This window comes from Chelonia mydas, chromosome 3 (assembly GCF_015237465.2).
Source record: "Chelonia mydas isolate rCheMyd1 chromosome 3, rCheMyd1.pri.v2, whole genome shotgun sequence".
Classification (NCBI taxonomy): domain Eukaryota; kingdom Metazoa; phylum Chordata; order Testudines; family Cheloniidae; genus Chelonia; species Chelonia mydas.
In genome coordinates this window covers 22,774,261-22,790,325 of record NC_057851.1, presented here as the reverse complement: position 1 = coordinate 22,790,325, position 16,065 = coordinate 22,774,261, and the positions used below count along the sequence as shown (strand labels likewise).

Below are 16,065 nucleotides of genomic sequence, written 5' to 3'. Positions count from 1 at the left end.
TCCCGACAAGGAGCAGAGTTGAGAGCCCGGGCTGTCGGCTCCCTCCATTGCCTCTCTGCTAGCCTGTCTTCCACCCCTTCAACAATATTGTGAATACATTATGGTGTGTACTGTCTCTCTGAAATCCAAACCCATGCCTTTATCTCTTTTTATCAAGACAATAGAAGCTCCCTTCTCCGTGGAACTCCTCAAAGTCCCAGCTTCTCAGACCTCTGCTGATGAGAATGTTATTCCCCTACTGAGACATGTAAACAAATGTGACCTTCTCTTTTGATTGTCTTTCCAGTCACATCAAGACACACAGTTGAAAATTACCCTCCTGGTTTACACAACGCTTCTTGAAATTGCTCCTGTCTGTCACTATGTTTTTTCTCTACTTTACTTTCCTGTCATCTAATACTGGTACCACCTCTCTCTCCTTCTGTTAGTGCAAGACCCTCTTCTGCAGCTCCTGTCATTTAAAACTACCTTCCTGTTTGTGTCTGTCTTACTGGTCATTTCAAATCTTAGTCAAAACCAATTTTTGTACCCCCACCCATACCTCTGAATTTCTTTCCTTTTTTCTTTTTTAATGCATGGATTCTGTAAAGCATTTGGGATGCAGTTTGTGTGAAAGACTACAAAATCGTGTTATATTACACCTAACAGATATCAGTGTTTTACATTAGTTTAAACTTTAATATGTACCATGTTTCCCTCTCTCTCTCTAAAAGGGAGTGCCAGGAGTTGGAAAAGAACAGGCTTTAAAGTTAATTGAGACTTTGCGAGGTCAAAGTTTACTCCAGAGGTAAAGTTAAAGTTTGTCTTTTCTCCTAAAATATTTCGGGGTTTTAAATTATCTTATTGAAAGGCAGTATTATGATACACTTTGAACCTGAGTCTCTACACTACTCATGTTTTAATTTTTAAGGAAACAAAATATTAAATTTCTTACATGATGATCAGCTGTGTATTCAAACAATACATTCTGCCAGGCAAACTATCTTTTTAAAGTTAATTATTGCTTAAAATTGCATTAACTCCTAGTCCCTATTCTTGCAAACAACAAAACACGTATACATGTTTGCAGGATCAGAGCAGGTAGATCCTGATCCCAAGACCACAAAAGTAATTTGGAAAGACTCTCGTTGACTTTAATGGACTTTAGATCCTAATGTTGTCTGGTATGACTTGCCCTGTTGCCCCAATGAGTCTTAAAGCTAGACATCCCAATAATCCATAGTACATAGTCAAAAGTACATTTACTGCAAACAAATTGTGTAATGGAAAACTGACTAGTTTTAAGAGGATGAATTAGATGGTATGATTTTTTTCCCTCATATTTAACTTAAGTGGTAGAATTTGCATGAATAAGCTATGGGATTGCATTACATTAACGTTTCTAATATAATTTTAGGTTTGATCAATGGAAAGGACAGCTTCAATGTTGTAATGCATCTGCTCTAACAGTTAACAAGATGACTCATTATTCTGTGTGCCATCATCCAGGTCAGTATGAAAAGGGGTAGATTTTTGTTTTAATTTGAGATACATTTTATTTGCTCCCCCAATCAGCGCCCCTGGGTAATGATGCTGCCCTGCATTCTGGAGCCTTATAAGTATAATACCTTTTTAAAAAGGATAATGCCCTTTAAAATATTTTAAATCACTTGCATTAAAAATTGCTTTTTATGCAGGTCTCAACTTCTGGATTATCTTTCTTTAAAAAGTATAAAAGGTCTCTCTTGAGGATTGGTGATGGAGTAAGAACCTTTTTTTTTTTTTTTAACCGGCAGGCCACTGGTACAAGCCTAGGCCCTGTTGTGTGCAGAAGTTGTTAACAGTGAATTGCTGTTAGGTGATGTAGGTCTAGTTTGGGCTGGTGTATACATCACAAACTGCCATCATAGTTGGTACCTTTTTGGCAGTGTCAAGAAAGAGGGCAAAGACTGAACTGACATTGAGACTGAACGACTCAGTCATTCATGCTGGCAGGCCCTCCATTGACAGGATTGAGATATATTAGCAGAGAAGATTTGCATTGCTATTCCTCTCACTGTGTCTGGATTTTATTGTTAAAGTGGCATTCAGTCTCAAGGACTCTGTTCAAACCCAATGCTGCTTACAGCAAGAATATTTTTTTTTTGGAGGGGATAGAGAGAGAGTGTCTTTCATTCCACAGTTTTGTCACTATCTCACATATGCATGATATTTGTGGGCCTTTAGAGAGAGAATTTTCCAGAATAACATTCTGCAACATTTGAACTAACAAGAAAAATCTGATTTTTATTGTAACTATTACTCGGTATTGCTAGTGTGCTTAGCTCTGTATACAGCAGCTTTTGGTGATATACCCATGTATATGTATATGGTATATGTATATGGGTATATGACAGGTTTCAGGGTAGCAGCCGTGTTCGTCTGTATCCACAAAAAGAAAAGGAGTACTTGTGGCACCTTAGAGACTAACAAATTTATTTGAGCATAAGCTTTCGTGAGCTACAGCTCACTTCATCGGATGCATTCAGTGGAAAATACAGTGGGGAGATTTATATACACAGAGAACATGAAACAATGAGTGTTACCATACACACTGTAACGAGAGTGATCAGGTAAGGTGAGCTACTACCAGCAGGAGAGCGGGGGCGGGGGAAACCTTTTGTAGTGATAATCATTTCCAAAAGAAACTACACCATTTGCTCAAGGAACTCCCTGAAAAAGCACAGGAACAAATCCGCACAGACACACCCCTGGATCCCCGACCAGGGGTATTCTAACTGCTACCCAAGATCCATAAACCTGGAAATCCTGGACGCCCCATCATCTCAGGCATTGGCACCCTGACAGAAGGATTGTCTGGCTATGTAGATTCCCTCCTCAGGCCCTACGCTACCAGCACTCCCAGCTATCTTCGAGACACCACTGACTTCCTAAGGAAACTACAATCCATTGGCGATCTTCCTGAAAACACCATCCTAGCCACTCTGGATGTAGAAGCCCTCTACACCAACATTCCACACAAAGATGGACTGCAAGCCGTCAGGAACAGTATCCCCGATAATGTCACGGCAAACCTGGTGGCTGAACTTTGTGAGTTTGTCCTCACCCATAATTATTTCACATTTGGGGACAATGTATACCTTCAAATCAGCGGCACTGCTATGGGTACCCGCATGGCCCCACAGTATGCCAACATTTTTATGGCTGACTTAGAACAATGCTTCCTCAGCTCTCGTCCCCTAATGCCCCTACTCTACTTGCGCTACATTGATGACCTCTTCATCATCTGGACCCATGGAAAAGAAGCCCTTGAGGAATTCCACCCTGATTTCAACAATTTCCATCCCACCATCAACCTCAGCCTGGACCAGTCCACACAAGAGATCCACTTCCTGGACACTACGGTGCTAATAAGCGATGGTCACATAAACACCACCCTATACCGGAAACCTACTGACCGCTATTCCTACCTACATGCCTCCAGCTTTCATCCAGACCACACCACACGATCCATTGTCTACAGCCAAGCTCTACGATACAACGGCATTTGCTCCAACCCCTCAGAGATCTTGTAGGTGTTTGTCTCTGTCTATCAAGTGTTCTTACAACTACAATACCCACCTGCTGAAGTGAAGAAACAGATTGACAGAGCCAGAAGAGTACCCAGAAGTTACCTACTAAAGGACAGGCCCAACAAAGAAAATTACAGAATGCCACTAGCTATCACCTTCAGCCCCCAACTAAAACCTCTCTAACGCATCATCAAGGATCTACAACCTATCCTGAAGGATGACCCATCACTCTCACAGATCTTGGGAGACAGACCAGTCCTTGCTTACAGACAGACCCCCAAATACTCACCAGCAACCACACACCATACAACAGAACCACTAACCCAGGAACCACTAACCCAGGAACCTATCCTTGCAACAAAGCCTGTTGCCAACTGTGTCCACATATCTATTCAGGGGACACCATCACAGGGCCTAATCACATCAGCCACACTATCAGAGGCTCATTCACCTGCACATCTACCAATGTAATATATGCCATCATGTGCCAGCAATGCCCCTCTGCCATGTACATTGGCCAGACTGGACAGTCTCTCTACGTAAAAGAATAAATGGACACAAATCAGATGTCAAGAATTATAACGTTCAAAAACCAGTCGGAGAGCCCTTCAATCTCTTTGGTCACTCAATTTCAGACCTAAAAGTGGCAATACTTCAACAAAAAAACTTCAAAAACAGACTCCTACAAGAGACTGCTGAATTGGAATTAATTTGAAAACTGGATACAATTAACTTAGGCTTGAATAAAGACTGGGAGTGGATGTGTCACATTACACAAAGTAAAACTATTTCCCCATGTTTGTTCCTCCCCCCCCCCCCCCCCCCCCCCCCCCCCCGTTCCTCAGACGTTCTTGTCAACTGCTGGAAATGGCCCACCTTGATTATCACTACAAAAGGTTCCCCCCTGCCACCCCACTCTCCTGCTGGTAATAGCTCACCTTACCTGATCACTCTCATTACAGTGTGTATGGTAACACCCATTGTTTCATGTTCTCTATGTATATAAATCTCCCCACTGTATTTTCCACTGAATGCATCCGATGAAGTGAGCTGTAGCTCACGAAAGCTTATGCTCAAATAAATTTGTTAGTCTCTAAGGTGCCACAAGTACTCCTTTTCTTTCAACTTTATGAAACATTTGTGTAGTTTGGGAAACATGGTTCATCTCGTTCTCTTTCTTCCTTTTTCTGTAGGCTCTTGTAAGGACCATGAGCTCAGTGGATGTAAACTGTGTGGAAGTGTTAAGTACTGTGAACCCCATGACTACCCATACTGCTGCCCTTGTGAGTGGCATTGTTCAGAGCGAGCGAAACAGACAAATGCAGTGGAGGACAATATCAGAAAGTAGGAATGTCTTCAAAATGAACTGCTCCTCATTGCTTTCAGGTGCAGGTTGAGCATGCAAGTCCTGCATCACACACATTTCTATCCTATTCCTAATGTGTATGTTTTACTTGCAGAAAAGCTAGAGGTTGTGAGGGCTTTCCATTTTCTGAGGTAACGAAAAAGCCTGCTAAAGGTTCATTTTGAATTAGTGAATTGGATTTTCAGCTAACTTTCTTCTAAGTGTCCTCTTTTTGCTTTATTTCAAGGTTATTGAAGAATTTCGTGTAAACAAAAACAAGCTGGTCAGGATAATGGAGTGCCAGAGGCCAAATTTATTGTCCTTTCAGGTACAGAATGATACATAGAGAATCCAGCTCTTTGACATGTTGCATTTGTTAGTATGCAATGCACTTGAGAATATTAATGTTAATTAGTAACTTTTATCAGTGGGAAGAATGAAAGAATCTTGCTACAACCTTAATATACATATTTGTTTGGAAATCTGAAATTAAGGCCTTAGAATAGCTGCAGAAGGGGACAATGTAGTGAGAGAAACAGGAAAACAGGGTCACTCACAACTACTGCAGCTTTAGCTAGATATGAAGTTCCTTTTCACATCCTGTCCTGAATAGTTGAGTTATGGCAGCTGGTCCTCACTTACCAGTTCTGAATTGCCACCTACCAAATTTGAAGGCTTTTCTGGGACAGTTCATCATCCCAAAAATTCAAAGATCTGCCCTGGCATGCTCCCCAGAGGTTATGTGAGTGGATGTAGATTTTTATCAGCCTACAGTGTGCGTGAGAGAGAGGGAGATCAATGTATCATTAACACTGTTTTCCAGTACAATGGGTGAGATCCTCATCTGGTGTAAAACAGCACAGCACAACTGACTTCAGTGTAACTAGTATGACTTACAGTAGTTACAGATCTGGACCATTAATAGATAGCTCCATAGGGGTGAGCAGGATGTAGCTTTCTGCCTAGTGGGAAGGGAGGAGGATGATCTATTAAACAAGAAAATAATGGGGGGCCAGGAAATAGCTGAAAATAACAACCCTACAGAGAGAAGGAAAGCATGCAAGGGAGAGAGCGGGCAGAGAACACATGAGAGAAACTGGACAGAATAAAAGAGAATTTGGTGGCAACTGTCATGGGTTGGTAAAAAGGACATATTGTAATGTCCATTTGCTAATCTGTAGCAAAGAGAGCTGCATCATATATTATTTAAAAAAAAAAAAAGTGAACCGCTGGTCTCTTCTTTCAAGAAATCTGTTTCGATATTGATGTTATATTGTTCTTCTGAGCATTAGTGCTATAAATGATGCCTTCATTGTGCTGTTGAACTAGGCTGACTACCAGTAGCCTACCAGTGAGAACTCTGCATTTATACATTTAATCAAACTCTAAGATGTGTTTTAGTTGTACTCTTATCAATACAAAAGGACACATAATTGAAATGTATACATGAAATTGTATTTAATCAACACAGTTGAAGAGGTCACCTTACAGTAGAACAGCTTTGTCTAAAAGTCTGTAGATAAAATTTGAGACTGATATTTACAATGCAAAGATTGGCGATGCCATTTAGAGCTAATCACAGAAATACGCCAGCCCTTTATGCCTTGAGTGAGTGATTATGTTCTTGTGCCCAGAAAAGAATTCTCCCAGGTTTATTGTGCTGGGTGATTTCAGTGTCCATTGGGACAATGACTCTTCTAGATTGACTTACAGACTACCCAGCAACATAAATGTGCAATCTTACCAAGTGGATTCTTGTGGCATAAAAGAGAACTATCCATCTGAATTTTGTTTTGGGGCTGATGTACAGAAGTTGGAAACTATACCCTTCTTGGTTAGGTCATCTCCAAGGCTAATGTGAAGGCTCACCTTTCCTGGCAGGGCAGAAGATCTGTTTCGATGTTCCACCTTCTCAGACTACTGGCACTGTTTACAAGAATGATGTATAGACAATGGACCACTAATGAGTACTCTAGTGGAATGTGATAAAAATCTGTGGGGGTGCATGCATGGGAGAGATACGTTATCAGGATCTGATGAGAAAATTTTTAGCTTTCAATGTGGCCTTCCCATTCCTCCTGCTGCTACTATACAACTGCTCCCTTAACTCTCAGGTGAGCAGGCTGCTATATCTATCCTCTTATGGATGTCCATAATTCTGCCATGTTGCACCGAGAGGTCATTAGTGTCTTACCATAAGGTGGGTATTGAACCAATGTATAAAACATCATAGATATTTAAAGTGTCCATTGAAATAACTGTTAAGGACACTGTAACAACAAAGTAAGAAGGTATTAAGGTTGTGTTTCTTAACAGAGATTTGCTTTTGAGAAGATGGAATGGACCAAACACTATGCATGCAAGAAACTGTTGTCACTGTTGACACGCTATGACATGATCAAAAGAAAGTCTGGTCAGACAGATACAGAGCAACTGCAGGCAATACGGTAACGTAATTTGTGAAGTTTTTGAATTCACTCCATGTTTCTGTTCACTTTTGTTGCTGGAGAAAAATCTTATTACTTATGAAGTAAAATTTACTTCCCCCTTTTACCTCATCCTTGAGTTATGTGCTGCCTTTCGAAAAAGGTAAAAGCTTAAAGCAGTGTCACATTTCTGTCATTGCTGCTACACAAAAGTAAAGTGTAAAGTAAAATGTGTACAAAAGTTTCTTTAATGCTAGTTTATTGATCATGATTCTTCACACCCTCACTTTTAGCCATAGTCTCCTCAACTTCAATGGGACTATACATGACATACCACACTATGGGCATGAGTCTTTGCTCATTGAAGTCCATGCACGATCAGGCCTGTGGTCTATAAATCTTAGTGGGTAACAGTTTGCAGCTGGGGAGTTGAAGTTCTTGTCATACCTACTGGCTTTTCTCTTGTTATGGCTAATAGTGAATGGTCTTGCTGTTGAATTCTACTATACTTTCTTGTCAAGAACGAATATCATTATTGTCTAACTCTGTTAAACTTTCAGTTCAGTATTGCCATCAAATTCTAGTACCAATTCAGCAAAAAAGGGGATGCAGAGAGGCTGTGCACTGCTTAGATGACATACCCACACACATTGCCAGTATGTACCTGTGACAATCACATCACCAATCTTGCACCCTCATGGATAGCCAAAGACATCTGATTACCCTTCTCCTTTCCTGCATGGGTGCAAAGCCACCACTGAGCAGAGTTATGCCTACTACATAGCATAGTAATTTTCCCTTCTGCTTCTGTGTAGCACATCCAGTTTCCATATATGCAGGATTAGTGCCTAAAACCTGGTTCAGCACACATTTACCCATTTTTACTTTATTGTGAGTAGTTCCATTGATTTCAGTGGGACTGCTCACAGATGTGAAATAGCACAAGCGGTAAGGTGAGTTTTTGCAGGATCAGTGGTGATTATTCAGAATTCTGTCCCAAAGAAATATTGGAAGCAGGGACTGAGTGGTTTGTAGGAGTGTTAGTAGAATGTGGAACTTTTTAACCTCTAAGTTGCTGGTTCAAATCAACTTAATTTTGCTATTGGCAGTGATCATCTGATGGCTGCTCAGTTGCAACTGTCAGTGTAACAAAAAAACATCGGCAGCGTATGTACACACACACACACACACACACACCTAAATAAACTGCACAATGCAGATAAAATGAATATTGCCCCCCAAGCAATATCTCTCTGGCTCAAAACTCTCCAGTCTGAGCAAAGAGACACAAGAAGTGAATGAACTGAGTCACAACTACTGTGTCAGGTCGTCCACATGCTAGGGTTGATGGCGATAGGCAGGGCAGTATGAGGAAGTTTTTCAGTATCACTGCCTTTGTATCTCTTTTGAGAAGGGGACTTCACTCTCCAGTGATGCTCATCTGATACCTGTTTATGACCTCTATGTTCACTAATGGTCTGTTTAAATGTTCAAGGTCAAGAACTGAAGTTTATTATTTACCTGCACCAAAGAAAAAATTACAATCTTAAAAGAAAATCTTTCTGATTTTTAGAATCTGTACTAAATCTACTGATAGAGGAATAGGATTTTTTTCCCTCTGATTAATTTGCATGGATTATAAAATTAAAATTTTGCAATAGGTTTGTGATTTTTTCATATTTCTTGCTTTAGCAAAATCACTTAGTGAAGTTGGTACCATGTCTGCTTTTTGTTCACAGGATAGTCAAGACACGTGTTAAAAATGGAATTCCTTGTTTTGAAATTGAATGGCAAAAACCAGGTTGGTGCTGTCTTGTACACGCATGGGTTATTCTGTAATGTAACTAAAAACAGTGGACAAAAATCCCCTTTAAAGAAAGTGGGCAACCAGCAATATGCACAAGTGACCTGTAGTACAGATTGGACAACTGTTCTATGAATGTATGCAGAAAACACACACTTTTAAAATCAAACAGATTGACAGTGCAAACAATGAACCCTTAGTGGGGGAGGAGTTGTCTGTGGCAGTCTTTAGGCGTGTCAGAGCAGCACTTGGTGCACAGTTGGAGGAGAGCAAAGATGCCCCTTACACTGGCTTGGGATCACGACAGCACATTGGACTCCAGTTTTATTTCTTCTTGGCCCCAGCATATCCCCTGTATTATGGTGCCATTACTTAAAATGAAAAAATCCCCCAGGATAGGAGAATCTCAACTGCCCGCATCAGACTGGTGCAAAGGGGCCTTAGCATGACCAGGGTCTGGCCTGTAATCTTCTGCTACTGATATTTATATTTGAAAATTGTAGGTAAGGACAAGGAAACTGCATTGTTCTTGCTCTGGTCCTTTCCCTTTCTCCATGCCCTCAGCCCTAATGTGCCTTTGTTAATTTTCTAGAGCATTATGTTACAGCAGATGATCAGCCCACAGAGTCCTTTGTGGTTACAGTAGAGGAAGAATCTTTGTTTCAGTCTGCCTATCCTGACATAGTTGGCGTCTATAAAGTGGAAAAGTTGGAAGTTTTGGAAAAAAAACAGAGAAGTAAGTTTGAAAGCTGACCAGTGCTTAGCACTCTGTGAGTATTGCCATAACACAAATAATAAAGATATTTTCAGGACCGCATCAGCTCTTCCACAGCTGTTTATACATCATATTCAGTGGAAGATTATGGCTCTAGCAAGATCCCATCTCCTTCTCTCACCCTGCTCTTTTTCATCAGCTAGCACTATAAATTCTGAACAGCTGAGGTTAATTTTTGTTTTTTACTTTGACAGCAAAGAAACACCTATTGTTATATCTGGTCTTTTTGTCTTTTCAGGTAAGAAAAATAAAGAAAAAGAACACTCAAATATCGATGGTAAAGTTGCTGATCTTCTCTCTCTGATGAATTTGCAATCTACATGTGAAAGCTTTCCTGAGCACAATTGCAAGTCAGATTTAAAAACTTTTCCTGATAATCAAATGCAGCAGAAAATTATCTCCAAATCTAGTGATTCCCTTTTAGCTGCAGATTTCTCCACTGTAATTGCGCAGTTACAAAACCCAGTATCTACCCTTCCTCTAACTGCTTCACCCAACACTCAATATCAGAGTGTTTTAGGTGACTCTCTTACTTCAGCAGCACAGTTTACTCAACTCCCTGAGGCATCATCCTCTTATGTTTCCTGTATGATAGCTGATCTACAATTGAGTGGCATTGATTGGGAAGGAACCTCCTTCAGCATTTCGCCAGCACATGCTGATTCTGCCTGTTGTTCAGTGTCTGAGCTTGGTGCATCTAATAATTGTATAAGCCAACCATGTACACTTCAGCACAAAACAAGAGAAAACACAAAATATTCTGGTGCTACACAATCCGATGATCCTTGCAGCAAAGCAGAGTATTTGGTTCCTACCCCTACTGATCTGGTAGGACAGCTTCAGAAGTTGCCTTTAAGAGAACGAATATTTCTGAAGACGTCTGGGCAGAAAGATACTTCACTGTCTCTAAACATAGTGCAACCAAAACCTTTACAGTTGTTGAAACAAATGAAAGAAACATCAATTCCTGAGACTGTTTCCACTTATCCTTCAATTCAATTAAGTGACTCCACAAAGAAAATCAAAATGTTATCAGAAAAATATTTGAGGGTCTCTAGTATACAAAATTACCAGGAACAGTACAAAAAACCTGGCAACCTGCTACAAATGGAGCAAAAACACCCCAAACAAAACTGTTCGAAGTCTGTGGGTTTGAGCAGTCAAGCAGCAGAGCCTTTGCACTCCAAAGGTGAATCACTGAAGTTAGCAAAGGCCACAGATAATTGTCACATTAGAAAATTCTGTTCTCAAGCTACTTGGAAAACTTCCATTAAAAAGAGTGTTTGCCATGAGAGACCCTCTTCTAGTGAGGACAGTGATGATGGGAATATGATGGATAAAAATCAGACTTATAGAATTAAACAGCAGAGGCAACCGAATCCAGCTCAGATGAAGGAAAACACCACCAAAGAGAGGGGTAACGGAGGATCAAGTCTTTCAACTAAACGGAGAGAGAAAGCGGCAAATTTAAAAATAACTAGCAATAATTTGTCAATGGAAGTATCTCCAAAACCTGCCTCGGTAGTGGAAGCTAACAGTATTGGGCTTGGGAAACTATCATTTAAAAGATTAGATTCCTGTTCTTCTCTGCAACGAAGCAAAAATGACGACTGTGATGTATGGGTAGGTAGTCCCCTGCCTCTGTCTGAAAGGCTCAAACTAAGACTCAAAAGCAATTAGTACTTCATAAAAAATACATTATGCTAAAAAGTTAACTTGGTGTCTAAAACTCCTACATAGTTCCTCTCCTCATATTTATAGCATTGGTATATGCAAGCTCAAGAGACACTGTGTTGCTAAGTTGACGTAGTCCTAATTAATAAAAAGCATTGTGAAGTCCTGCTTACTTGGTACTGAAGTTTGAAATATAAACATTGTCAAAATTATGCAGTCCCTGGAGTACAGCTGACATGCACTGATATCCGTTTACGACTGTATAGTGTTTTCTTGCCATAAGCACCATAGCCATGGACATAATATACAACACTGATATTTTATTCCAAAGGAGGTAAGGTTTATTTAATGAAGCATTAGCCTTTCGGCTTGTAAAGATAGACTCATAATATAGTTACAGTGGGCTATGCTGCTACCAGGTGTCCTCAGCAAGACAAACTGATACAGCTTTTGTGTAACTGAAATTCCCCATTGTGCTCCACTCACTTGATGGGGTGTTAACTTTAAAACAGGCTTACAAATACTTGGTTACCAGTGGTGTTGAGCATTTTTAAAATAAATGACCAGATAAATTCAGCAGTTGAGCTTGTCCAGCGTGGCTGAATTTATTTGTCTGACATGTCCTATAATAAACTGCTAGAACACATGCATGTTCCAGAAAAGGATTTATAACCACTTGAATCAGTGCCAGCTGAGTGGACTCAAAGTGAGTATTTTAGGTGCTTTCTATTTCTGTAATTGCTATCGCTAAACTTTTATTTAAATGTAATTGAATTAAATTAATGTTTGTAGCTGGTGGCATTTTTTTGCTACAGAACAAGAAGCATGAAATCTCTGCAAGATTTGACTTGCCTTTTAGGTAATAGCAGAGAAGAGGTTAAATTATAGGAAACCTAAAATTAAATTTGTTATTGCAACTTCATTTACAAGCATGACATATTTTAAATCATTGTAAAAGGAGCCTTGAAATTAGACTTAAAACAAAAAAGCAACACAATAGTTCCCATCCATTAATACAGAGATACAGCTCAATGGGACTACAGATCCCAAAATACATACTACTTCCCACAGATCACCAGTGAATTCCCCATTGGCTGTAGGTCAGGGGTTCTCAAACTGGGTGTTATGACCCCTCAAACTGGAGGTTGTGACCCCTTAGGGGGTCATGAGGTGGTTACGTGGGGGTCACGAGCTGTCAGCCCATGTAGGGGTCTGGCAATGGGCAGGACTGACAGGCCTGAGCCCCTGTTAAATTAAATTAAATTTAATAGTAAATTAACACACACTCCTATTTTTAATTTGGGGGGGGGGGGTCACATTCAGAGGCTTGCTGTGTGAAGGGGGTCACAATACAAAAAGTTTGAGAACTGCTGCGGTAGGTGAAGTTATGCATGACTTCATCATAGCTAGCAGTCAATGAAGAAGACTTTTTGATCAAGAAGCAATAATGTCAGGTTTAGAGAATTGGTAGAAATTAGAAGGAGAACCTCTGATCTCAACTAATCAATCCCCTTCCCTCTTGCAGGACAGTTCCCTTCAATATATTTCCCAGGAAAGGGGAGAAATGGCTCCTTTACAGTAATTTTCCATGAGTTCCTCGTCTCCAAAATGAGGGAAATAGTATTTCCTTACCTCACAGGGGTTTGTGAAGGTAAAAATATTTAAGTAGTCTGAGATGTTTAGACACTACAGTAATGGGGGTGATAAGTACATAAAATAGAATGGAAAAGAGAGACATTTAAACAGAAAACTCAAGATCGGTAACTTTTTAGGAGGGTCAAGCCTTGGTCCAGCCAGGTGGCAAGAGAGAGTGATTAAAACTACTTCTGAAAATAATAGCATTTATTCTAGCTACATAAAGGAATGAAGCAAAAGAATCATTAGTATACATATGAAAAGGTGATCATGAAATGCAGTTACTAGAAAATGTGAGTAGGGATCAGTGGTTGACTAGGTCAGGACTACTACATTTTGAGAGACCAATGCTATAGGTAACTTACAGAATTGTCTGTGTGGTTGTCTGTCGTCTTTTTACTTGGTCATGATTTTATCTTTTGAAGGTATTGTTTTTAAAACTGCCCATTGATTTTGGAGACTGAATGAATGTTGGAAGAAGAACTGTACTTTCTTTACCTAGAAAAACAAAAAAGATGCAGCTCCTACTCTTTTGCTTTGATGGAATAAGATTTGGAATTGTTAAGCATTTAAAATTAGTGTCCTCTCCATTTTGTGACCATTTTCCTATTTTTCCCTCTTGGAATATGGGGCCTGATGATTATTAGACATTAGAGGTGTTCTCAGAGGATGTTCCACTACAGTCATGAATTTTGCTTGGCCTTTGTAACTGCATAGATGGATGATACCTTGTAAGTATTTTGTCAGGATTCAGATTTGAACCCACTCTTCCTTGGCTGATCGAGGTCAGATATGTAAAGTATATCTAGTAAAGATTCCAGCACTGCTGGGAATTAGTGTATTCTTGGAATCCCTGTAAGAGCCACATTCAGTCCTACAGCTCAGGTCCAGGCATGTGAAACAGACAGGAAATATATAATTTCTAATGCCTGATTCATCTCTACTTTTCATAAGCTTTGCACCTGTGTAACTCCATTATCAGGAGCAACTTTGGTGAAGACATACACCAACATGAGAGGAAAATAGTCCTAAGACAGTTCAGCTCACCCTTGCAATGAGTTGGCACAGACCATATAGCCTTGTGCTGGTGAATCTGTTAAGTAAAGCTTGGGACATCTTTCCAATGAAGAAACTAACCTATGTTAGAAATGTTACTTTTCTGTTTTGTCATCTTGCATTAAATATGCTGAATCTAATTAGGAGACTGTTAGGCCAGTAAACCTTTAGTCCTATACTGAGTAATGATTGTGGTAGTGCTAGACTTCTAAATAGACATCTAGACATAGAAAATGTTCTTACATATTATTGTATCTAATTGTACCATTTGTACTGAAGACCAAGATATGTGTTTACCTTTATTATGCTTATTATATCTGATTTTTTTTTCCAAAATGTTCTTTACCTACAAAATGTTGTGGATAAAAGTAATTAAGTGTTTGAAAATGTAATTAATTATGTATTGCAAAATATAATTTGTACCAAAACAATCTCTTCATGATTTTAACTTAATGCGGCTCTTTTTTCTATTAAAGTATTAGGTTTTTGATTAATTTCTGTGGAAAATGTAAGTGTTAAACTAGCGAAGAGAAGTTTACACTCTTTACTGTACTTGCAAGAGGGGGAAAAAATCAGAGGATGATACAGTTTAAACAGCTGTATTTAATAGTTCATGTTACAAAATTGTTCTCATGTTTGCACTCGCTTGCTGTCTGGCCCAGTGACTCTCTTTAGTTATTTATCAACAGTGGCACTGCTTCAATGGGAAAGACTGAGGGAGCCCCACATCAGAATACCTCTTAGCTAGTTTTGGCAGAATCTGATTTTATTTTTTATTTATTTATTTATTTTGCAAATTTGACAGATAATATTGATGTTTCTTTTTAACCTGTTTCTCTGATTTGTATCCATTTTAAATTTTCAGTTTGAGTGAGGCTGCAGGGGGCTCCCTCCACGGCTGCACAGTTGGGATATTGAATCCCTGCAGATGCAACGTGCGGGGAAGGCTACACTTGCCAGCTTCTATCAGTGGATGATTTTTTTTCTTAGATTTCACCTGACACAAATAAATCAATGTCTACCAAGGAATAATGACTTAATTCAAATCCTTCCAAGCCTATCCATAGCCCAATGGCTAGAGCTCTGACCTGCAAGATGACAGATCCCTGTTCAAATCCCTTCTCATCAGTTGGGGGTCTCCCACAGCCCAGGTAAGTACCTTAACCACTGGGCTAAAAGTTATGAGGGAGGTCTTTCTCCCCTTCTCCCTCAGCCTGTTTTGTGTGAACTCACACAGTATATTAGGCTTGTTCTGGGCATAGCTACCAGATCGGGCCCCACACATCAGGTCGGTGTGTGAACACCTATCTTCCCCAGTTTGTGAATCACTTTGAGGCTTAGGCAGGAGTTGGGTGTCTAGATGCCTAGAGTGAGGCAGCAGTGTGCATGCCAAGAGGCAGAAACATAGGTAATGAGGGAACTTTTTACTGCAAAAACTTAGGTGCCAAGTGAGTTTAGGAGCCTACAGGGTTCAGCAGGAGTCTGTGAATCACAGTGAAGCCTAAAACTGGGACTTAGGTACCTCAGTATTATGAATCTAGGCTTGTGTGTGCTTGTTCTAAAGAGCTTTGCCTAATTAGGGCCTAGTTCTGTGCTAAAAACACAAAGGAAGGGGAGACTTGGCCCCTTTTTCTGGAGGGAAGGGAGAAAACCCAGCTGACGCTGCTTCTGCATTGATTAGAGGAAAGCATTAATTGTGCTGTGTGCTACTCTTCGCCCCAGTGCGATGTCCAGATTCCACATCAAGTTTGGTCTTTTATCAGGTGTAATGCTAATGCACTATTTTTCTAAATTCGGTC

The 16,065-nt window shown here is 40.0% G+C and overlaps 1 protein-coding gene across 4 annotated transcripts in view; it reads left to right on the top strand.

The window, feature by feature from the left end:
- GEN1 (GEN1 Holliday junction 5' flap endonuclease) overlaps nt 1-15,671 on the top strand; it is a 35,475-nt gene extending 19,804 nt beyond the window's left edge. For all 4 annotated transcript variants that reach the window (XM_043542239.1, XM_037894025.2, XM_043542237.1 and 1 more), the window contains 9 exons: nt 714-787; nt 1,397-1,488; nt 4,745-4,895; nt 5,012-5,048; nt 5,144-5,224; nt 7,213-7,343; nt 9,062-9,123; nt 9,719-9,862; nt 10,140-15,671. In XM_043542239.1, coding sequence (XP_043398174.1) covers nt 714-787; nt 1,397-1,488; nt 4,745-4,895; nt 5,012-5,048; nt 5,144-5,224; nt 7,213-7,343; nt 9,062-9,123; nt 9,719-9,862; nt 10,140-11,581 — 2,214 coding nt within the window. In that variant the 3' untranslated portion in view covers nt 11,582-15,671. The remainder of the gene's footprint in view (nt 1-713; nt 788-1,396; nt 1,489-4,744; nt 4,896-5,011; nt 5,049-5,143; nt 5,225-7,212; nt 7,344-9,061; nt 9,124-9,718; nt 9,863-10,139) is intronic.
- Nucleotides 15,672-16,065: the final 394 nt, after the last annotated feature.